The 24183-nt window shown below is 43.4% G+C and overlaps 1 protein-coding gene and 1 pseudogene across 1 annotated transcript in view; one reads left to right on the forward strand and one right to left on the reverse strand.

Annotated features, from left to right (window-relative positions):
• Positions 1-429: 429 nt before the first annotated feature.
• On the reverse strand, positions 430-611 carry LOC126033546 (uncharacterized; annotated as a pseudogene).
• Positions 612-8557: 7946 nt separating this feature from the next.
• The window catches only part of SCG3 (secretogranin III), a 47379-nt gene continuing 31753 nt past the window's right edge, over positions 8558-24183 (forward strand). The window contains 8 exon segments of the mRNA XM_049777909.1: positions 8558-8602; positions 8604-8649; positions 9343-9395; positions 9859-9904; positions 10004-10219; positions 18718-18860; positions 20335-20484; positions 23105-23288. Coding sequence (XP_049633866.1) covers positions 8558-8602; positions 8604-8649; positions 9343-9395; positions 9859-9904; positions 10004-10219; positions 18718-18860; positions 20335-20484; positions 23105-23288 — 883 coding nt within the window.

A 24183-nucleotide genomic window follows, 5' to 3' on the forward strand; every position in this document is an offset into this window, starting at 1 on the left:
TGACATCCAAAGGAGGAAAGGAATAAAACTGTCTCACGAACCCTAAATCACTGAGAGGGGGCCCCAGGCCACAGGATGGACTCTGCAATGCAAGAGCAAAATCATTGACTTTCTACCCCAGTGAGAAAGATGTTCAATTGTATTTGCAGACTCCCTTTGGGAGACAGGAAGTAATGTATCTCTCTTGGGTCTCATTCATCTTTAGGCTTCCTTAGAAAAAGACTTAGGAAAAACCCTCAGGGCAACTGAATCTAGAATCAAGACAAGGAACACACATAATCTCACCTTTGTTCACAGGTGTGCTGACTCCCCATCAGATATACATTAACCCTTCCATTCCCAAAGGCTAATATGGCTAAGGAAAAGCTGCTTCCAACTGTCTACCTGGAGTGAGCTCTTTTTTCTTTAAAGAATTTCACCTAGAAACCACCTAAAAGGGCACACTCCATTATAAAGTCTGAAATTTAGAAGACCTAGACCCTTTGGTATTTAGACAAATTTTGGGGGGTGGGGGAAATCGCAGGGGTCAGCACATCCGGAGTGCAATGGATAAGCCTCACCCTGGGAAAACCACCTTTGTGATCATGGTATCTCCCCTGCCAGGTAAGTATATTTTGGACAAATTTTTTAAGAATGGACCCAATAGAAATAAATCTGTTTGAGGCCAGAACAATAGCACAGCAGGTAGAGTGTTTGCCTTGCACGTGACCAACCTGGGTTTAATCCCCAGTATATTGCCCCTGTGCTTGCCAAGAGTAACTTCTGAGTACAGAGTCAGGAGTAACCACTGAGTGCCACTAGGTGTGGCCCAAAAACTAAAGAAGAGGAAGGAAAAAAGGAGAGAAAGAAGCAAGGAAGGAAACAGGGAAGACAGGAAGGAAGGAAGGAAGGAAGGAAGGAAGGAAGGAAGGAAGGAAGGAAGGAAGGAAGGAAGGAAACATGGAAGGAAGGAAGGAAGGAAACATGGAAGGAAGGGAAGAAAGGAAGGATGGAGGGAGTGAAGGAGGGAAGGAGAGAGAAAAAAAATTCATTCCTCATCTATCTTTCATCTTTCTCTCCAAGAATGAAAGAAGAGAAAGAAAGAAAGAAAGAAAGAAAGAAAGAAAGAAAGAAAGAAAGAAAGAAAGAAAGAAAGAAAGAAAGAAAGAAGAAAGAGAAAGAAAGAAAGAAAGAAAGAAAGAAAGAAAGAAAGAAAGAAAGAAAGAAAGAAAGAAAGAAGAAAAGAAGAAAGAAAGAAAGAAAAAGAAGAAATCATTCTTCATCTCTCTCTTCCAATGCCAAACCTGCACCAAAGATGGGGAAAAGACATTCCATAATATTCTGGATTATTTTCCTGGGAATAATTCTGCATTCCTGGAGCCACAGAGGCCAGTTAAAGAATTTGAGAAGTCATATGGTTGGTCCTAGCCTCCTCTGTCTTCAGAAATTATTTGCACCTTTAGGAGCCTCCATCACTCAGCCTACCAGCACCTGGTTGGAAAGGTTGACAGGGAGAATGGGTCTAGTGCAATCTGGCTATTTAAGCTACATTGTGACTTGAAAAACATGCTGTCTCATGAAAGGAAACTTCAGTGGCTAAATTCATAAGATGATCAAATTCCATTCAATAAGCATTTATTGACCTATAGATATCAAGAGTCCTGAGTTTTCCCTAAAGTGTCTAATAATAAAAAGAACATAAGCAATCGTTACCGTGCAGAAAATCGTTGCAGAAAATTACTTAGAATAACATTCAAAAAGTAGCAGAGTGTCAAAGACAGAAAACATTCCCACTGGATGTCAATTTTCCCTTTGCTGACCTTATCACAGTCTAGTTTCATATCAGAAAATAAAATATTGATTACAATTTATGGACATATAATGGCATGTGTTTGTATCACATAAAATATTTATATGGGCTTTATGACGATTTCATTTCTTTCTAACTAGATAGCCAATACTACTTATATTGAAAATTCAAAAAATTTAGAATCGCCTAGCAAAAAAGAAACAAATCAAATTGACAACCACTAAGTAGTATGAAAACAGCTTTTCATGTAAGTAACCATGTACATATACACACTTTTTATAATAGAAATTAAACTGTTATTTTACTCAATGATCCAGGGCTGAAGTGATAAGATCGTAGATAAGGCATTCATCTTGCATGTTGTCAATCTGGGTTTCATTCCCATAGCCTCATGTATCTCCCCAAACCTTGCCAGAAGTAGATCCATAAACACAGTCAGCAGCAATACCTGGACATTGCTGAATGTGGCCCCTTCTACCAAAACTAAAATATAAATGAGGGATTAATCCACCTTAAGAACTCGATTCTTTAGTAACATGATCATAGCAGAGTTTGCCTTATCCTCTCAGGATGATTCCTTCTAGGAAACTGCTTTTCCCTGGTGGTTCTGGATGGAGCTTCAGTCAGAGGATTTCACACTGTCCTCCCATGGCTCTTTGGCAGGCAAGAGGCCACCTATAGTTCAACCATGGAACAAGCAAGGCAAATTAAATAAAAGGCAAACACTTGACTCGCCTACTGCCTTTTCCTCCTACCTACACTCAGATTTAATTCTGGCATTTTACTCTTCGTGGGCTACTTGGTGCTACTCCTGGCTCTGCACTAAACTGGGGGATCAAACTCATTTGGCTGAGTGCTAAGCAAGCAACTTACCTACCGTATTTGCCGGCGTAGAAGACGACCCCCTCATTTTGCAGTTCAAACATAGGTTCAGGCCTACACTCGCTGTATCAGACAGAACGTTCCTGTGCTGCACCTGTATGTCCCACAGGGAGCCGATCCCAACAAGCAAAGGTTCAGAGGTTCTCTACTGTCATAGACTTCCTCTCTGACTCTGGCCCATCTGAGCAGGCTTTGGACAGTGTAGATTCGGGTCCAGACATTGTCTCATTTGCATGCATCAAAAGCCTGCTTGGATTGGCTGAGTCAGGGAGGCGGTTCGAGCAGCCTGGCAGTGATTGGTGCAGAACAGTGTCTCATTTGCATGCCTCAAAAGCCTGCTTGGATTGGCTGAGTCAGAGAGGCGGAGGGTCCGAGCAGCCTGGCAGTGATTGGTGCAGGATTGAGTTGGAAAATTCGTTTTGTGGTAGTATTCGGACAATTTTCGTTTAGCGGCATATTGTAACATTTTTCGGTTGACTTTTTTTGTTTCAAAAGTCGTCTTATACGCCGGAAAATACGGTACTCTCTTACCTCTCTGACTCCATCTTCTTTTCTTCCTTCTTTCAAGTAATGTTTGTATTAGGGGCCAGAGCCATAGCACAGTGGTAGGGCATTGGCTTTGCACACGGCTGACCCAGGATGGACCGTGGTTTGATCTCCTGCATCCCATATGGTCCCCCAAACCAGGAGCCATTTCTGAGCACACAGCCAGAAGTAACCCCTGAGCGTCACCGGGTGTGGTCCCAAACCAAAAATAAAAAAAAATGTTTGCATTACACACTGGCTTGTTCTGTGAGCTGTACAGTAACCCTCTCTAGCACTGTTCTCCTGCCTCGGTCTCTTTAATAACATATGATCCAATTCATTCATTTTGTAGCTGCAAGGGCCTTTGCTGGCTCTGGATCCCTATTCTTAGACCTTTCGTAATTACTTCTGTAAGACTACTCTTTTGTAAAAGAAATGCTGAATGAGACTTATACTGATAGAGTATCTTATAGCTATTTAACAAAATGGCAGTTCCAAGCACTGTGAGACAGATATGACTCTCCCACATGGGGCAGATATCATAGTTCCAGCACTGAAGACAAATAGGCAACCCTACATTACTCTATTCACTTCTCTTAGCAAGTGGACTTTTAGAGGCTATGAGAAGGGTCAAGAAATGAAAGAAGGGGGCCGGAGAGATAGCATGGAGGTAAGGCGTTTGCCTTTCATGCAGGAGGTCATCGGTTTGAATCCCGGTGTCCCATATGGTCCCCCGTGCCTGCCAGGAGCAATTTCTGAGCCTGGAGCCAGGAATAACCCCTGAACACTGCTGGGTGTGACCCAAAAACCACAAAAAAAAAAAATAAATAAAAAAAGAAATGAGGGGCCAGGAAGGTGGCACTAGAGGTAAGGTGTCTGCCTTGCAAGCACTAGCCAAGGAACAGACCACAGTTCGATCCCCCGACGTCCCATATGGTCCCCCCAAGCCAGGGGCAATTTCTGAGCACATAGCCAGGAGTAACCCCTGAGCGTCAAACGGGTGTGGTCCAAAAATAAAAAAATAAAAAAAATGAAAGAAGATGAATAGGACAAAATCTTTTTCTTCAAAGAGTTTACTAAGTTTAGTGGTCAGAGAGCCAGATATGTAAACATAAGGGAAGACAGAGTTTTAAAAATGCTTATGTAGGGCCTGAGAGATAGCAAGCAGAAGGGCATTTGCCTTGCATGCAACCGTTTAGGACCAAAGGTGGTTTGAATCCCAACATCCCATATGGTCCCCTGTGCCTGCCAGGAGCAATTTCTAAGCAGAGATCCAGGAGTAACCCCTGAGCACTGCCAGGTGTGACCCAAAACCAAAATAAATAAATAATAAAAATAAAAACACATATGTAAAATATTTTTATAGAGAGAATATAATGATAGTATGAGTAGGGATTGCCTTGCGCACAGGTTTGATCCCCAACATCCCATATAGTCTCTTGAGCCTGCCAGGGATAATTCTTGAGCACTACCAGATGTGGTCCAAAAACAAACAAAAGAAAAAACTATTTTTCTTATAGAAGGTCTGGAGAGATAGCACAACAAATTGGATGCTTTTCTTGTTTTATATGCTACTTTCTTTTTTATTTTTTGGGGTTTTTTTTTGGGGGGGTGTCACACCCGGCAGTGCTCAGGAGTTACTCCTGGCTCTATGCTCAGAAATTGCTCCTGGCAGGCACAGGGGACCATGTGGGATGCCAGGATTCGAACTATCATCCTTCAGCAAAGGTCTTACCTCCATGCAATCTCTCCAGTCCCTTATATGCTACTTTCACAGATGTTTCTTTATCCTTATTTTTTTTTATTTTTTTTTAATTTTTTTTTTTAGTTTTTGGGTCACACCCAGCGGTGCTCAGGGGTTACTTCTGGCTGTCTGCTCAGAAATAGCTCCTGGCAGGCATGGGGGACCCTATGGGGCACTGGGATTCGAACCAACCACCTTGGGTCCTGGATCGGCTGCTTGCAAGGCAAACGCCACTGTGCTCTCTCTCCGGGCCCTCTTTCTCCTTATTTTAAAAATTACCTACATGCATTACAGCAGCATCTGGTAGAGATAACTACTGCTAAGTTTTGGATTGTATCTTTAGCACATTTTTTCTATGAAAATGTTTTTGTTTTGTTTTGTGTTTGGGGCCACTCTTGGCTCTGCTCTTAAGAGTCACTCTAGGCGGTGCTCAGGAACCACATAGGGATGCCAGAATTGAACCTGGGTCTGCTGTCTGCCAGCAAGCACCCTACTCACTGAAGTAATACTCTAATACTCTGGCCATTTTTGGGGGGAGGGGCATACCCAGCAGTGCTCAGGGGTTACTCCTAGCTCTGCACTCAAAATTTTCTCCTGGCAGGCTCTGGGGACCATATGGGATTCTGGGGGTCGAACCCAGGTCAGCCTTGTACAAGACAAATGCCCTACCTGCTGTACTACGCTTTAGCCCCATGCTCTGGTCTCTTAATAAATATCTCTTCTGGGGACTTGTGGACAAAGTAATTGTACATGGGTTCTGCCTTATTTTTATTAATGTTCTTTGTAAGTTCAATATTTAGGCGTCATCAAGGGGATTTCTTCTGAGAACTCTGTTTATGGGCAATTGTCCTTCCACTGTAACTTTACCTTGTCTTCTTTGCATCATTGTTCTCATAATTAAAAATAAATTAAAAAATAAACATCTTAAATAAGTAAATAAATAAATGAAATTTAGGATTATTCTAGTCATAGGCCTATACTAAGCCCAGCATAAATATCTGTAAGACTGAGAAATATAAACTAATGAGTGCTTCACCTCTTACTCTTTTTTTTTTTTTAGTTTTTGGGTCACACCGGCAGGGTTTCCCCTGGCTCTATGCTCAGAAATCATTCCTGGCAGACTTTGGGGACCATATAGGATACCGGGATTCAAACCACCATCCTTCTGCATGCAAGGCAAATGCCTTGTCTCCATGCTATCTCTCTGGCCCCACCTCTTACTCTCTTACTCTATATCTGCATTTGATCAGATATATATCAGGCTTCTAGATTTAGTGTCTACTACACATAGTCACACAGACATGAAAAGATCACATATCATCCCTTTTTTAAATATCTGAACAACGAATGCAATTTTCCACAGTCAGCCATTATTTTCATTCTATCCTGCCACTAAATGTGGCCAAAACCAAAAATACCTTCTACTTGTGCTCTCACAAGAGCAATGCGAAGTACACAGAACCTGCTGTCTTGGTTCTAGAAAAGAGGAGATAAAGGTATTTGTCCTCCACTCAAATGGGATTTTATTTAATTTCTTTGTTTGTTTTAGAATACACCAGCATCACTCAAAACTTACTTCTGGCTCTGCACTCATTGATAACTCCTGGTGAGGTTCAGGAGGCCATTTGGGGTGCCAGGAGTCATACCCAGATGGGTTTTGTGCAAGACAACGCCTACCTACTGTACTATCACTCCAGCTTCTCAATGGGGATTTTCAAATGTTACTTATTTTTTGTGGCTTAAGGCTGAAGTGATAGCACAACAGAATGAAAGGTGTTTGCCTTGCATACTGCTGACCGGGGACAGACCCAGGTTCGATCCCTGGCACCCCATATGGTCCCCCAAGCCTGCCAAGAGCAATTTCTGAGTGCAGAACCAGAAGTAACCCCTGAGTGCTGCTGTGTGTGCCCCCCCAAAAAATTGTGGTCTAATCCAGTATATGAACATAATAATGTTATCACAACAAAAAAGAAGCTATCGTTTTGAGGTAGTTTAGATTAAAAGCATTCTTTAGATTCTTAAAAATATCTAGGGGCCGGAGAGATAGCACAAGGCGCTTGCCTTGCAAGCAGCTGATCCAGGACCTAAAGCGAATCCTGGCGTCCCATATGGTCCCCCGTGCCTGCCAGGAGCTATTTCTAAGCAGATAGCCAGGAGTAACCCCTGAGCACTGCTGGGTGTGGCCCAAAAACCAAAAACAAACAAACAAAAAAACCCCCAAAAAACTAAATTTAGATTCTTTAGATTCTTAAAGGTAGTAATTGAGTTTCTTCCAAATGAAAAGAAAAAAGAAACTCTGGTAGGAGAGAGACTGTTGTTGTTGTTAGCTAGTTTGTTTGTTTTTAGGTACTTGAATGCCTAACTTGCTTCTTGAAAAGTAAGAGTACAGAAATCAAAGGCCTGATTATGCTGAATCCTTTTCTTTGGTGATCATTCAAACTGCTTCCCAGCATGCCACAGTAAGGAAGGGTACAGGCCCTGTTTATAAAGCAGGCTAAAGAACTTACTCAGCACGCAGCTCACATGGTTGTTACTTGTATTCATCGCTTGAAAGCCTTCTCTGATGGATCCTTTAGTGCAATAATTTTAGGCTTCTGGGATTATTCTCAGAACATGGAAAGCACCTCCCTGGCCTAGTTCTAGTGCTGTTTTCAACATGCTTTTTATTGTTGTTGTTTATTGGTGTGAGTGTGTGTGTGTGTGTGTGTGTGTGTGTGTGTGTGTGTGTGTGTGTGTGTGTGTGTGTGTGTCTCTGTCAAGAAAGAAGTTTGGAAAAGGCCGCTATGCAGTTACACTTGAACCATGGGAAGAAATGTTCCTTTTGTTCCTTTTCTGCTTTAGATAGCGGCGGGGGGGCTTCTCTCTTGCTGGAGAAGGGTCATTTTCAGAAAATTTTTTGAAAATTGGCCCTTGATGCTCACTAACTAGGGAGTTTTGAGTACACTGGTTCTTGGGTGAGAAGGTAATACTTCTTCATTCCTGTTTCAGCCTAGAAACAAAAGCGAGTGTGCCGCTGCGATGTGTTTGGAAGATGTTTTCCAATTTCCTGATTCCAAAGGTCTCCGTCAAAGGGTCTAGGAGTCCGCGGGCTGTCCACGCAAGTCCCCAAACGCCGGGCTTTTCAAGATGGACGCACAGAAGGTGGAATGAAGGCCAAGGCGATGCCGTGGGGCGGGCAGGGAGGCAGGCCAGCTGCTCCGAGGAAAAGAATGCCCGAAGCGAAGCAAGGTTCTGCGCACGGAACCGAGAGGCCTCCGGTCTAGCGGGGCCCCGAGCGACTGGCGTTCGCTGGGCGGCGAGGACGGGTCCGTGCGCGCTGCGGGCCCCGAGCGCAGGAGCCGCCGGTCAGACCGCGCCGTCACGGTCACGCAGGGGCCCCTGGGGCCGGGCGGCAGGTGGGGGGGGGGCTCTGGCGCCGCCACCCGCCCGCCTCTGCTCTGCAGGGAGCATGCGCCTCGGCGCGCGCTTCCCCCGCCCCGCAGCAGCGTCCCGCGCGGCCACTTCAGCACTCGCGGGGGGGACAGCGCCCGCGCCGCGACCGGCCGCCGCCGCCTCCGCCGCCCCGCCTCCGCCTCCGCCTCCGCCGCCGCCGGGGCGCTCGAGCCGAGCGGCGCAGAATGGGCTTCCTGTGGACGGGCTCCTGGGTCGTGGTGCTGGTGCTCACACAGCAGCCCGCTGCGCGCTTTCCCCAAGCCCGGAGACAGCCCAGGTAGGTGGACGCGCTTCCCCGCCGCCGCCCGCTGCGCCGCCCCGCTCGGCCCCGACCGGCCCCGGCCCGAAAGCCGTTTGGACACCGAGGCCCTTCTGGCCAGCGCCGGCGCGAGGCCGGAGCCTGGGAAGGACCCGATGGTTGGCGAGCGGCTTCCCCCCCCGAGGCTGCTCGGTTCTTGGCTCGGCGCGGCGCGGCGCGGCGCGGCGCGGCGGTCCCCTCCTTGGCTAGCACTCGCAAGGCGGGCACCTTGCCTCTAGCGCCACCTCGCCGGCCCCTGGCTTTGCTTTTCAAACGTACTAGCATCTGCGACTGAGAGACCTTCTAGTGTGCCAGTCAGGCCCATGCAGGCGACGCTTTGTCTCCTGGAAAACAGCACGGAAAGCTGGGCTTGGCTTTAGAGCTGAGGGGTCAAGTGGGGAAAAAGTCTAATTCTGTCAACTCGGCAAAATCAGAAGGATAGTAGGTACGGCAGTGTTGGTCAGCGTGGTGATGGTCTAATCTTCCTCAATATACATTTTGGTCTCCACCACCCCGAAACATTTTTCTCTAAGTTTTGCTTTGACGTTTCTTACATATAATAGGAGATATGTGTTCTGCCTTTTAACGTTTCTTAAATATAATAGGAGATATGTGTTCTGCCTTTTCCAGTTTAAACCATTAAGTGTATACTTGTGTGTGTGTTTATTTTAGACAAACCTCTACACAATAGAGAACTGAGTGCAGAAAGACCTTTGAATGAACAGGTAGGTCAGAAGTCAAATTCTAAAGGCTATTTCATTTTATTTAGTTATTATTAATGCAATTGTACATTTTAGCCAGTTTGAATTCACAAACTTCAGGAGCGTAATGGCATGTGGTTTAGATGATTTTTGTGTCCCAAAATGATAGACAGCTCTGTCTACTGCCTAGAGCTGACAATATCTAATATCTTAGTCCATATCTATCTCACCCACTCTATTAAAGATTGCTTCGTTTACCGATATTATAAAGGGAGGAATTAATATTCATAGAACCTCTGCCATTATTTCTTATCTTTCTTAATCCTTTTGAAACTGCTTGAGATAAAAACATTTCTACATTTTACAGACAAGAAAACTAAAGCCCAGGGTGACTTAAATCAACTAGCTGTCCTTCTAGTCATTCTGTCATTCGTTCAGCAGCAGAGCAGTCATTAAAAACCAGCTCTATCTCCGCTTTGTTTCACAGATTGCTGAAGCAGAGGCAGACAAGATTAAAAAAACATATTCCCCAGGTAAAAAGAATCTATCTCTGTTGGTGTTAATGTAAGTAATATGGGTTATGAGAATCTTAACTGACATGAATGTTTTGGGCTTGGGGGCTTTGCTTCTAGAAAACAAACCAGGTGAAAGCAATTTTTCCTTTGTTGAAAACTTGAACCTGTTAAAGGCAATTGCAGAAAAGGGAAAAAATGAGAAAGGTAGTCAGTCCATGAGAAGCACCCCAAGTAATAACCAATTGAACACAGAAGATACTGATTCAACCAAAATTCGAAGACTGATCGATGATTATGATTCTACTAAGAGTGGAATGGATCACAAAATTCAAGGTAATGAGAACAAAGGATTTTTGTCACCCTTCTCAAATTTGAAGTTTTCTGTTATAGGTTAAGAGAAAGTTTCATTTATTCCAAAATATATCTGTTCTACTTATCTTTAGTCTAAAACAGGGGTCCTCAAACTTTTTAAACAGGGGGCCAGTTCACTGTCCCTCAGACCATTGGAGGGTCTGACTATAGTAAAAATAAAACTCATGAATGAATTCTTATGCACACTGCATATATCTTATTTTGCAATGAAGAAACAAAACAGATACAAATACAATATGTGGCCCGCGGGCCTTAGTTTGAGGACCACTGGTCTAAAATGAAGGATCAAGTCTAAATTTATGGATAATGTGCAAGGCCTTAGCTGCACAGATGCCAACATTTTATTTTGTTCATAATAATTTCTTTACTGATATTTTGAAAAAATCAGATCTATTATCTATATTTTATTGAATTCATTTAGATACCAGTTTTTAATACAATAAAAATGTTATAATTTTTTTTGGTTTGGGGCCACACCTGGTAGTGCTCAGGGGCTAATTCAGGCTCAGAAATTGCTCTTGGCAGGCTCAGGGAACCAGATGGGATATCGGGGATTGAATCTAAGTCTATCTCAGGTCAACCACCAGTAAGGCAAATGCCCTACTGATGTTCTATCGCTCTGTTCCTCAAAATGTTATAATTTTTATATAATTAAGTCAATACAATAATTTCCAAAGGTGTCATATTCATTACTTCCTTCTTTGGTTTTGAGCTCACACCCAGCAGTACTCAGGGTTACTCCCAGCTCTGGGCTCAGGAATTACTCATGGATCTTTCCACATCAATCCCCCTCTAACTCATTCTTCAGGTAGCAGCCAGAGTGGTTCTTTCAAATACACATCTATAGAGTGTCACTTGTTTTTGCACAAAACCCATTCATAAACTCCCATTTGGGGGGGGGGAATAAAAAACAAATTCCTTAACATGGTCACCACAGCCCTCCATGAACTGAACAGCTCTACCTACATTTCTAGGTAGATTATCCAAAGCCAGGATGTGACTCCAGAAATAAAGTGCATGCCTTACATGCAGTTCAATCCCTGACACTGGAAAAGTAATTTAAGTTCTAGATCATCCAATACAGAGAGATCATTATTGGGTCTGTAGTAATATAGTGGGCAGGCTGTTTGTCTTGTATACAGCTGATCCAGATTTGATCCATAGCACCTCATATGATCACCCTAAGCCTATAGGAGTGATCTCTGAGTGCAGAATCAGGAGTAAACCCTGACACCATGAGATACCCCCTCCAAAAAGAAGAAAAGAAATATTCTTCTTTTATTTTATTTTATTTTATTTTATTTTTTGGGGTTTGGGCCACACCCAGCAGTGCTCGGATTACTCCTGGCTCTGCTCTCAGAAATCACTCCTGGCAGGCTCAGGGGACTGTATAGGATGCCAGGAATCGAACCCGGGTCTGTCCTGGTTCAGTCACATATAAGGCAAATGCCCTACCACTGTGCTATTTCTCTGGCCTCTCATGTTTTTTGTCATTTAATGCAGTTTATAATTTTACTTTCCTAGCCAGTTTTGTTTAGCATTTTTTGACTCCTAAACTAAATTGCAGAATTTCATAAGAACATAGACTCTAGTCCTCCTCCTGTCCGCATATCCATTAATTCCTTGCATGAATTTGAATGAACAAATAAAGAAAAATAAATAGAGCTAATGAAAGAAGACAAGGGACAAACAGTAGTGGACAAGACAGTACATTTTCATTCTGAAGACTCATATTCCAACTTTGGTATGTGTCCATGCACTGTTCCATGGCTTCCAGAAATTGTGCACATAATCTCTGCCAGAAACAAATACTTATTAGATTTTACTCTCAGGAGCTATCAGAGTGGAGGTGATAATCAGAGTGTTATTTTCATATTGTGTCTTGACTCAATAGGACATGTATTCAACCACTGAGCCATATCCTCAGCCCTGACTTATACATTTTTTAATTTATTATTTTTAGTTTTTTTGTTTTTCTGGGGGGTTTCACCCGACAGCACTCAGGGGTTACTCTTGGCACCAGGCTCAGAAATCACTCCAGGCAGGCTCGGGGTCCATATGGGATGCCGGGATTCGAACCAATGACGTTCTGGATGAAAGGCAAATGTCTTACCTCCATGCTATCTCTCCGGCTCCTTAATTATTTTTATTAAATAACCATGAAATACAGAGTTTTAAAAATTGTTGAGTTGATGTTCATTCATACAATGTTCTAACACTCATCTTTTCACCCGTGTTCATTTCCCACCCACCATCAGTTTTCCCAGTTTCCCTCTACTTCCCCACCCCTCAGCCTTCCTATCCTTATGGCTGATTTTCTCTCCTCTCCTCTCTTCTCTCTTTTCTTTCTTCTTTTAGGCATCATGGTTTGCAATACTGTTACTGAAAAAGTATTTTGCATATCATAACTTTACTTCCTTTCAGCACCCAGTTTTTGTCCAAAGTGATCAATTCCAACTATTAGTATCAATAATAGTCCTAATTTTCCCTTCTCTGTCCTAACTGCACTTCCCTCCCCCCCATCATTTGTATTGACTTATACATTTTAACTTAAAAATTCTTGAATTAGGGGGGCTGGAGTGATAACACAGTGGTAGGTTGTTTACCTTGCATGTGGCCAACCCTGGAATGACCCAGGCTTGGTTCCTGGCATTTCATATGGTCCTCATAGCCTGTCAGGAGCGATTTATGAGTGCAGAGCCAGGAGTAACTAACTCCTGAGCACCAACGGCTGTGGCCCCAAAAATATATTGAATTAAAATACACTGGGGGGCCAGAAAGATAGCACAGTGGTAAGGTGTTTGCCTTAGACGCAGGACAGTGGTTCATGGGGCAAGAGAGATAGGATGGAGATAAGGTGTTTGCCTTGCATGCAGAAGGATGGTGGTCAGCGATTTCTGAGCGTAGAGCCAGGAGTAACCCCTGAGTGCTGCCTGGTGTGACCCCAAAAACAAAAACAAAAAAGGACGGTGTTTCGAATGCCGGCATCCCATATGGTCCCCCGAGCCTGCCAAGAGTGATTTCTGAGCATAGAGGCATAGAGCCAGGAGTAACCCCTGAGCGCTACCAGGTGTGACCCAAAATCCATTAAAAAAAATACACTGAACACTGGATATAACAGCATGCAAAACTGATTTGACTCTTTTGAACTGACCCTTTAAAGAATTTAAAAACAGTGTTTTGGTTAATTTTTTAATATGTTGGGTATATTTTTTAACATATTGGTTGTCCTTGCTGGCAGCACAGCACAGATCTGTATATGATACAATCACTAAGTACTACTTATTTTGAAATGGTTCAACATTTTCATTATTGGACAAGGGTGATAGTACAGCAGGTAAGGCATTTGCCTTGTATGCAGCTAACTTGGTTATGACCCCTGGCATCCCCCCTGAGTGAAGAACCAAGAGTAACCTCTGTATGTGGCCTAAATCAAAATAAAACAAAAAAGCAAAAAATCACATTCATGGGCCAGAGCAGTGGTGCAGGGGGTAAGGCATCTGCCTTGTCCACACTGGCCTAGGATGGACTGCGGTTCGATCCATCGGCGTCCTGTATAGTTCCCCAAGTCAGGATTTCTGAGCGCATAGCCAGGAGTAACCCCTAAGCATCACCGGGTGTGGCCCAAAACCCAAACAAAAATCATATTCATATCATTCCAACGGATTCAGAACTATTACGAGCAACTGCTAAGGGTTTACCCCCCAGGTTCTCATGAATCCACTTGAGATTACAGAGAAGGTTCTTGGGAATAATGATCTATTAGCAAATTACTCGTCTCCTTTCAGACCCTGGAGATTCTGGAGCCAAAGAGTTTGGGACCAGAAAGGTGGCAAAAACCTTAGAAATGTGCAGACTTGGGCTGGAGTGATGGTGCAGCAGTAGGGCATTTGCCTTAGCATGCGGCTGACCCAGGACAGACCGCGGTTTGATCACCTGGTATCACATATGGTCCCCCAAGCCAGGAGAGATTTCTGAGTGCATGGTCAGGAGTAACCCCTGAGTGTCATGAGGTGTGGCCCAAAATAAAAAAAAAAAAGGAGAAAGAAATGTACAGACTTACCTTGCAGAGGGAGGGAGAGCTAACCTCTACAAGTGCTTTCCCAGATCTAATCATGCTCATTGGAATCAGTTCTTCTTTTCAGTGTTTTCTATAGTATATGCAATTTAGAATTTTCCCAGGTTTGGTACGGGGATTCCTTTTTCTGTTGTTGTTGAAGTAATGCTCTTGGTCCCTATGTGCATTCACCAAATATTCACTAACATAATTACTCATTAGTTATGAAATGAACAAAAAGCTCTGAGCAGTAGGGACCATACCTAAACTTGCTTTCTATTTCCAGTCTGATCTCTGTTAAGATTTTAATAAAAGACAGGAAGTAGTGTATAAAACAGCCAGTAAGGTGCTTGCCTTGCATGCAGCCAACCCAGATTCAATCCCCAGCATCCCATATGGTCCCCCTAGAGCCACCAGCAGTAATTCCTGAGTGTGGAGCCATGAATAACCCTTAAGCACTGCCAAACACACACACACACACACACACACACACACACACACACACACATTCTAAAAATAGGATCAGAGCGGGGCCGGGTGGTGGCGCTGGAGGTGCCTTGCCTGCGCTAGCCTAGGACGGACTGCGGTTCGATCCCCCGGCGTCCCATATGGTCCCCCAAGAAGCCAGGAGCAACTTCTGAGCGCATAGCCAGGAGTAACCCCTGAGCGTCACAGGGTGTGGCCCAAAAACCAAAAAAAAAAAAAAAAAAAAAATAGGATCAGAGCAACAGTACTAGTAGAATGCTTTCCTTGCACACAATCAACCTGGGTTCAAACCCCCATACCACCTTTGGTTCCCTTAGTGTGCTATGAGTGATAATTCAACAAATAGCCAGGGAGTATGTCCTGAATATTTCCAGGTATGCCCCCCCCCAAAAAAAAGCCAAACAAACAACAATAAAATTTTCTACTTGTTGAAGCCACACTTGGCTTCCCTCTCGGGTTTTATAAGAGGGTAAAATATTCCTCCATGAGTAATAGAGAACCCCTTCTGTATAACTCTGTACATTTCCAAGGAGTCAGGGAAAACCATTGAAAGGTGAGGATCAAAGCCCAAATGTTCATCTGCTGTCCCCACCTAGCACAGCTTTATTAGAGGAGAGCCATGTTCTGGTCAAGAACACACAGAGCAGTAGAGCTAAAGAGAAAAGCTCTGTTTCAGGGTTGCTAATGTTCTCCCTCTTGTGAAGTAAATGAACTGAAAAAGAGTCATCTCAGTTATTTTCCAGCTCTAATAGGCAACTGGTATTCTCCCTTTGTCAGGTCCTGAGGGATAAGTGAAAGGGAAATAAATTTTCTACCTCTGTTTAAAACCAGGCAGTTTCTGCTTCACATATTCCCAAGAGTCTGACTTGCAACCCACAAATGGAAAAACCAGACTTAAATGATAATGAGTCTTGGCTGCTGAAAATAAGGATGATGAACCAGATTCTCAGTCACCCAGAAGGAAAACTGATTGGGGGAGGGTTTTCTTTGGGGTTTCTTGGCTCATTAGTCACTCTGGTACACAAGGTTCAAAGGGCTCACCGCTTATGGGTTAGCCAACAGCTTGGAAACAATAGACTGCCAGAGAAGCACTGTGTGTAATCACTCTACTCAGCTTCTTTCCAAACAAGAAGCTCTCCTGCTGGACACATTTTCCTCTTTACAAAGAGACAGGCCATGGTAGAGAGTCCTGTTCGAATGTTCAGCAGTCATGGAAGAAAAGAACAGAAGTAGAAGAGAAATATAGGTTTTTCCTTTTTTGAGTGAAGAGAATCAGAATTGTTTAGGCAGAATTTAGCTATCAATGAGATGTCCACTTTCTACAAAGAGAATTACCTTTCCTTTATTTTAGATACAGATCTACAGTTCATAATGGTAATGCAATATTTATGTTCAATAATATTTCATAATATTTTTAGAAGTTAGTTATTATTTTTGTTTTGTTTGGAAGGCCCATCCCATAAATGTTCTGAGGCTACTTTGTAATCAGGGGAAGGCTCCTGATACTATATAGTTCTGGAAATCAATTCAGATTTCTGCATACAAGATTTGTGCTCAGACTTTTGAACTTTCTCTCCAGCCTTAACAATTTAGTAATTTCACTTGAGCCCTATAATTTTGTTGTTGTTTTTGCTGTTTTGTGGATATACCTGGTGGTGTTCAGGGCTTATTTCAATATCTGAACTCAAGGGTCACTCCTGAAAGGTCTCAGAGGTACTGGGGATTTCACCCCTCAGAAATGTGCAAGGCAAGCACCTTACCCACTGTACAGTATCTTCCAGCCCCATGAGCCTCATAACTGTGTGGCATATTCTTTACAGTGATCAAGGATTCAGTGATAACGAGAGGTCTAATTGGGGCTAGAAATCTTACCTTTCTAGTCTACCCAAAAGTGACAAGTGTCAGTGCCTATATAGTAATATATACAGATATTATATGCTGATAGTAATATGCTGCCCAATGTTCTAGAGATTAGAGAAAACAATCAACTTTCCAAGATATAGAACAATTCTTCCTAGCCACTATAGCCCTGCAATTTCCCTTCCTATTATAATCAACCCTAGGGCTCAAGCAGTAGCACAGCAGGTAGGGCAGTTTGTCTTGTATGTATTGATCCACCTGGGTTCGATCCCCAGCATCCTATATGGTACCATGCTAGGAGCCCGCTAGGAATGATCTGTCCTGAGCACTGTCAGGTGTGCCCCTCCCCACAAAAACAAAACAAAAAATTTAGAATGAATCCTAGTTTTAGCCTAGAGCAAGGATCTCAAACTCGCGGCCCACGGGCCGTTTGCGGCCCTTCGTACAATATTTTGTGGCCCTGCCCTAGAGGAATCTTTTTTGTTTTGTTTTATTTTAGTTGTTTGGGTCACACCCCTCAATGTTCAAGGTTTACTACTGACTTTGCACTCAAGGATCACCCCGACATTGCCTCCTGCGGCCCCCAGGTCAATTGAGTTTGAGACCCCTGGTAGAGTAATTCTGCCAAATGGATTTCCAGGAAAGCCAAGCTTCTCAGCAAATATTTACATAGATTTACAAGTGGCTTTGTGTCAATCTGTTGTCACATTTTATTTGTTGATTATTTCTATTTTTAATTTTTGGGTCCCACCCGGCAGCGCTCAGGGGTTCCTCCTGGCTCTATGCTCAGAAATCGCTCCTGGCAGGCTCAGGGGGCCATATGGGATGCCAGGTTTCAAACCACCAATGTTCTGCATGCAAGGCGATTGACTTACCTCCATGCTGTCTCTCCGGCCCAAATTATTTTTATTTTCAAGCACAGTGGTGCTCAATGGTGCTCAACCCACTGGTGCTAAACCCCTGGAAGGGGGTGGGGGGGCCATATGGGATGCCCAGAATTGAACCCAAGTAGGCAAGGCAAGCACCCTGTCCACTGAACTATCTCTCTGGCTCAAGTCACCACATTTTATTTGTAATTTCCCCTGCCCCTATGCTCCCTCTTTCTAACCTTGTTTCTGTTGCTGAGGATATTGCTGTAATGAGAGGGATTGTACACAGCTGATGTATTCACCAGAGTTAGAACATTAGATATTGTGATAGTCATACTTGGCAAAATATTGTTTGTATTTTATTACTTATTTAAACACTATTGTTTACAAAGTTCTTCATAATGATAATAAAATAGAGTTTTTGGGGTTTCAGGGTTGTTGGTTGGGTTTTTTTGTTTTGTTTAAGGTCACACCTGGCAGTACTTAGGTGCTACTTCTTCTGGCTCTGTGTTCAGGAGTAAGATCCCTGGATCTTTAACACCTCTATATCTCGCCCGACCAAGGAGAGGGCTTTTCTATGTAACACATAAGAGCTTTTAGAATCTTTTTTTTTTTTTTTTTTTTGGTTTTTGGGCCACACCCCTTTGATGCTCAGGGGTTACTCCTGGCTATGCGCTCAGAAGTCGCTCCTGGCTTGGGGGGACCATATGGGACGCCGGGGGATCGAACCGCGGTTCGTCCTACGCTAGCGCTTAAAAGGCAGACACCTTACCTGTAGCGCCACCTTCCCAGCCCCTTTTTTTTTTTTTTTTTTTTTTGAACCACATCCGGCGGTGCTCAGGGGTTACTCCTGGCTGTCTGCTCAGAAATAGCTCCTGACAGGCACAGGGACCCTATGGGACATCGGCATTCAAACCAACCACCTTAGGTCCTGGATCGGCTGCTTGCAAGGCAAACGCCGCTGTGATATCTCTCCAGCCCCGAGCTTTTAGAATCTTTCTATTATCACAGGTAGTTCACTTAAAGTCAAATTTTGTTTGAAAACCCCAAGTTCACATCGACTGAGTACCTCCCTAAATATAATCCAAGCATATCTGAATATACTAGAGCAAAGGCTGATTATAACTATGTGTTCCATGAAAGGGCCTGGAAACATCATGATGTGAAATTGTCATTGCTCTGTGCAGATGACCCAGATGGCCTTCATCAGCTAGATGGAACGCCTTTAACTGCTGAAGACATTGTCCAGAAAATTGCTACCAGGATTTATGAGGAAAATGATAGAGGTGTGTTTGACAAGATTGTTTCTAAACTGCTGAATCTTGGCCTAGTAAGTCATTTTCTTTCTTCCTTTCTTGTGTGTGTGTGTGTGTGTGTGTGTGTGTGTGTGTGTGGAGAGAGCGGCAAAGTTCAGAAGAGAGAGAGAGAGAGAGAGAGAGAGAGAGAGAGAGAGAGAGAGAGAGAGAGAGAGAGAGAGCGGCAAAGCTCAGGAGTAATTCTAGATCCTTCCGGCAGTGCTGAGGAAACATAGAGGTTTCTGAGAATTGAACTTGAGTCAGCTACATACAAGGCAAGCACCTTACCCTCTGTACTATTGCTCAAATCACTGGACTATTGCTAGTAAGTCATTTTCAAACCAATTTATTAGTATAGTTGGAATACACTAAGAAGCTAAGCCACTTAATTCGTGTCAAGTGTTTACAGTGAATCTACTTTGGACAAGGCACTGTAGGTTTCAAGGACAAGTAAGACACAGTTCTTTCCTCTAGAAACTGAGTTTCAGTGGAAATAGACAAGTATGAGTGCCCAAGTGCAAATTGCATAAGAACCAGAGAAGCAGTTCTGTTATGCCAGAGGCTGAATTTTATCCAGCTGGAAAATAATCTTCAGAGGAGGAGGTACTTGAAGAGAGGCTGAAAGGATGTCTAGGATTTAACTAATAGAAATAAAAGCCCTATATACATAGGAAATAACATGATTAAAGGCTTAAAACATTGGGGATTAGAGAGAGTACAGGGGTACTGTACTTCATGCCTTGCATGCAGCTGACCCCAGTTCTGTCCTTGGCACCACTTACTGGTCCCAGAGCACTGCTGAGAATGACCCTTGAGCACAGAGCCAGAAATAGCCTCTGAACACTACCAATTATGGCTCCCATACAAGCCAAAAAATATTTGCTATGTTTGGGAAACTCTAGGCAACTGGTTCCAGCTCTGGAACCAACCCTGGTAGGCTTTAGTTGAATCATGAATTTGTAGAATTTCAAAGGTTATAAGACACTTTTTGTAGCTGAGGTTTGAGAAAAAAGTGGTAAGAGTTTCTTAGAATCAATTCTATGAGCTCTAGGCTGGACTGACTTCTGCATGGTGGACACATGGACACTTCTTCCCAGCAATGTTGAGCAATTCTTATATAAAAACTGTCCTCAGAGAAGATTCTGTATAAAGGTAAAGAATTCACAGTCTCAGGGGCCGGGCGGTGGCGCTGGAGGTAAGGTGCCTGCCTTACCTGCGCTAGCCTAGGAGACGGACCGCGGTTCGATCCCCCGGCGTCCCATATGGTCCCCCAAGCCAGGAGCGACTTCTGAGCGCATAGCCAGGAGTAACCCCTGAGCGTTACCGGGTGTGGCCCAAAAACCGAAAAAAAAAAAAAAAAAAAAAAAAAAGAATTCACAGTCTCTCCACACAATGGGCTCATAAAGAGTATCTTGCCTTTTAAATAGATATATTCAACTAAAGAATGTAGGAATTTGTTTTTAATCACAAAAGTGGGAATAACATAAATGCTTTGACTTTTTATAATAGATTACAGAAAGCCAGGCTAAGATACTTGAAGATGAAGTAGCAGAAGTTTTACAAAAATTAATCTCGAAGGAAGCCAGCAAGTATGAAAAGGAAATCAGTAAACCTACAAGCAGGACTGAGAGTCAAACTGTAAAAGTAACAGGCAAAATGGTATGTATATGTGACAGAATATGCCCATGTTACATATGTGTGTGAATGTGTGTCTGTACACACATTGAAAATAAAGATGCAGATCATATATTGTAAAAGTTAGATCTTATATACCATGTTAAAATAACATACATTGTTATCTATTAAAATTTTATTTTACATAAAAGCTATTTCATGTAAAATAGCTTGATCAAATGCCAGTGTAGGGCCGGAGAGATAGCATGGAGGTAAGGCTTTTGCCTTGCATGCAGAAGAACGGTGGTTTGAATCCCGGCATCCCATATGGTCCACTGAGTCTGCGGGGGACTCCCCGAGGAGTCCTCTCCTCCCCCCCAAGGAGCGATTTCTAAGCATAGAGCCAGGAGTAATAGCCCCTGAGCGATGCCAGGTGTGATTCAAACCTCCCCACACAATAAAAAGACACATTTAAAAAATGATAGGGGGAGGGCTGGAGCCGTGGCGCAAGTGGTAGGGCATTTGCTTTGCACACAGCTAACCTAGGATCATGGTTTGATTCTCCGGCATCCCATGTGGTCCCCCGAGCCAACCAGGAGCAATTTCTGAGCATAGAGCCAGGAATAACCCCTGAGCACTGCTGGGTGTGACCCAAAAGCAAACAAACAAACAAAAACACCAAAAAAACAAATGCCAGTGTATGACCCCATTCTACTAAAATCATTTTTTAGCTGTTCTTGTATCCACATTCTATAGATAACATTTGCCCCCAAAATTCTAAAACTAAATTTGGTTGGATCTGCTAACCAGTGACCAGATTTCCAGAGCAGGTCCTATTCTTCCATTTATTCCCGGTTGCTCCCTGTGGCCTGTCTTGTGCCCCTCCCTCTGCACCTTCCCTTGCCATCCACTTAGAGGTCCATCGGCCATCCTTGACATGAATTGGCTATTCAGCCTTTCTTCCACGTGCTGAATTCTTTATCTCTTGGCATTAAATAGATAAATAAGACTTTCTCCCCACCTTGAATTCTTGATTAAACTTTATATGGTCAGGGAAGAAAATATCAAGTTCCTCATCTCTCCCTGGCTCTTCCCTACCAGAGCACCCAGACCCCATAGATCCCCATCTATTCCAACATCCAGTCTCAAGGACAAGGGGCAGAGGTGCATGTGGAAGCCAGAAAATAGAACTTGGGTATGATAAAGAGTTTGCCCTCTATGTAGCTGACCTGAGAGTCCCCTATGTGTCCCACCATGGGTGATCCTTGAGCACAGAGGTAGGAGTAAGCCCTAAGCAAAGTTGCGTGTGGCCCAAATACCAAAACAAGACAGAATTCCTGCTCTACTGAGGTAAAAGGTGTCAAGTGTAAGGCAGGCTGTTTCATATGGCCCAGGCTTAAATGGCAGACCATTCAGTGCTCTGAGGAAAGAAACTCGGTGCTCTGAAACCTCATCAAAGAGGTCTCTGTCAGAGATTTAGACTTGGAAAAGACTTCTGGGCAAGTAACATGAGCCCAGAACTGAAGGCTGGCTAGGAGTCAACTTGTGAATGTGAGCGGCAGTAGGCAGAAAAGGATGTGGGGACAGCCAGGCTGCTGACATGCACCCAGTGTGTCTGGCACAGAGAACCCTGCAAGATGTTACTGGGGAGGTGGGCCTGAGCCAAAGCAGGCAGGCCTCTGAGCCAAAGTGGGAATTCTGATCCTTTTTTGAAAAGCCATGGAAAAACACCAAAGGATTTTAGAGCAAAGGCATTACATGAGTAAGTTTAAGCAAGGTAACAGGCTACTGTGTGGGAAGTAGAGCAGAGGTGGGTGGTGTCCCACTTTGAAGGTGAGACATGAAGGCAGCTGTGACGAGAGTGGGACGGTGAAGAGAGAAAGAGAAGTATACAAATATGGGTCCAATTTTGGAGATCAGGCTTCTGGGTTGAAAGGATGGAAATAAAACAGAAGAGGCAAGAAATGTGCTTAGATTTTAGCCCATCCACTGATCATTAACTAAGATGGCAAATACAGCCAGTCTTGGAGGAAGTTTTGTGGTCCCTTCCACAAATCCTTAAAATGCCTGCCAAAATCCCAAGGTGTGACTGCTCCTCTATTTGACATTGGACATTCTGACAGATTTTCCCTTACCATAGTACCACCCTTTTAGATATATCCTGGGAACTCAAGACTCCCCTTCTCAGAAAAGTCAGGGTTTGGTCTGTGGTTTATTTGTTTTCTGAGTTTTGTTCCACACATGGCAGTGCTCAGAGGTCATTCTTGGTGTTTGGAGGCCCATATATGGTATCAGGGATAGAACCAGTGTCAGACCAAGTGCACCTGCTGTACTATCTCCCCAGCTCCAGAAAAGTCTGTTCTATGAGTCACTTCAGAGGCTTGCTGAAGGGAACTTGGCCAGAGAAAGAATCTAGAAATTGTTTTCCCCCAGCAGGAGAAAGTCTTCAGGGGGAAGCATCTGTCTCTTAATTACCAGAGACAACTCCAAGGGCCTCCATGCTCTCATGTGAGAACAGGGATGGATCCCGTAGAGGCTAGCCCAGGAAAAGTTATTCTTGAACTTTGCATATAAGGGCCCCACAGAGTATAAATTCAAGCTGGAAAGCCATTAGTTTTAACAAAAGATTTTTTTTTTATTATTGATTGCCCCACTGTCTCTGGAGACTTCAGTGGCAGCCATTCAAGGAGGTTTTACTAATCGAGAAAATGATGAGACGGTCTCAAACACTTTGACCTTGACCAGTGGAGTACAAAGGAGAACGAAAACTAAAACCTATGATGAAGATACTTTTGAAGAACTTCAGTATTTCCCAAACTTCTATAAACTGCTAAAAAGTATTGATTCAGGTAAGCCTGATGTTTTGTTCTGATGATGTGGAACAGAGCCGTAATTCCAGAAATGTGTGGGTGAGGTGTTTCCCCTTCCTGTTTTCAGTTTTCTAATGTAATCCTCTGTGACATCTCCTGTGGCCTCAGGAAAGTGTGTACATTGACTTCTTTTCAAGTTTGTGTACCATCATGGAAATATTTTTTTAAAGAGCAATCAGGAAAGAGGGAGTTACTGGATAATTTAATCTTTCTGTTGACAGAAGGTTCGTTTATTTGTTCAACAAATACTTGCTGATCACACTGTGTTCAAGGGATAAGATGAATATTGATCAGCTGTGGAGATGACTCAGCATCCCTAATCTGATCCAGTTCAGCTTCAATATATTTAAAATATACAGAAAAGATTTTATTTTCCTGTTATTGGAGAGCATAGCCCATAGAACAGTGTGTTCGTTTGTGCTGACGGGAGTTGAGTCTAGTACCTTACACATGCAAGGTGAGTGCTCTGCCAGTGAGCTATAGCCCTAGTCCATAATTCATCATTTTTTATAAGAATTTTGAATTTTGCCTTTTAAATATTTTCAGCTCAGTCTCCAATAAAGTAAACAACGAACTGGAAGAAGTCAGGAGCCAAAAACAAACTTGGGGAAGAATTTGTTCTTTATTACAATTATTTGAGAGGCGGTTGGAGCCACACCTGTGGTACTCCTGGCTCTGCACTCAGAAATTACTTTTGACAGTGCTCAGAGGACAAAATGGATGCCAGGAACCGAACCTAGATTGGCAAATGCCATATCCACTATAATCTCTGGCCCTATGATTTATTCTTTAAAAACAACATTTTTTTGTTTTGTTTTATTTTTTCATACCCGGCAGCACTTGGGTTACTCCTGGCAGGCTCGGGGGACCATGT

The sequence above is a fragment of the Suncus etruscus genome, chromosome 1, assembly GCF_024139225.1.
Source record: "Suncus etruscus isolate mSunEtr1 chromosome 1, mSunEtr1.pri.cur, whole genome shotgun sequence".
Lineage (NCBI taxonomy): Eukaryota > Metazoa > Chordata > Mammalia > Eulipotyphla > Soricidae > Suncus > Suncus etruscus.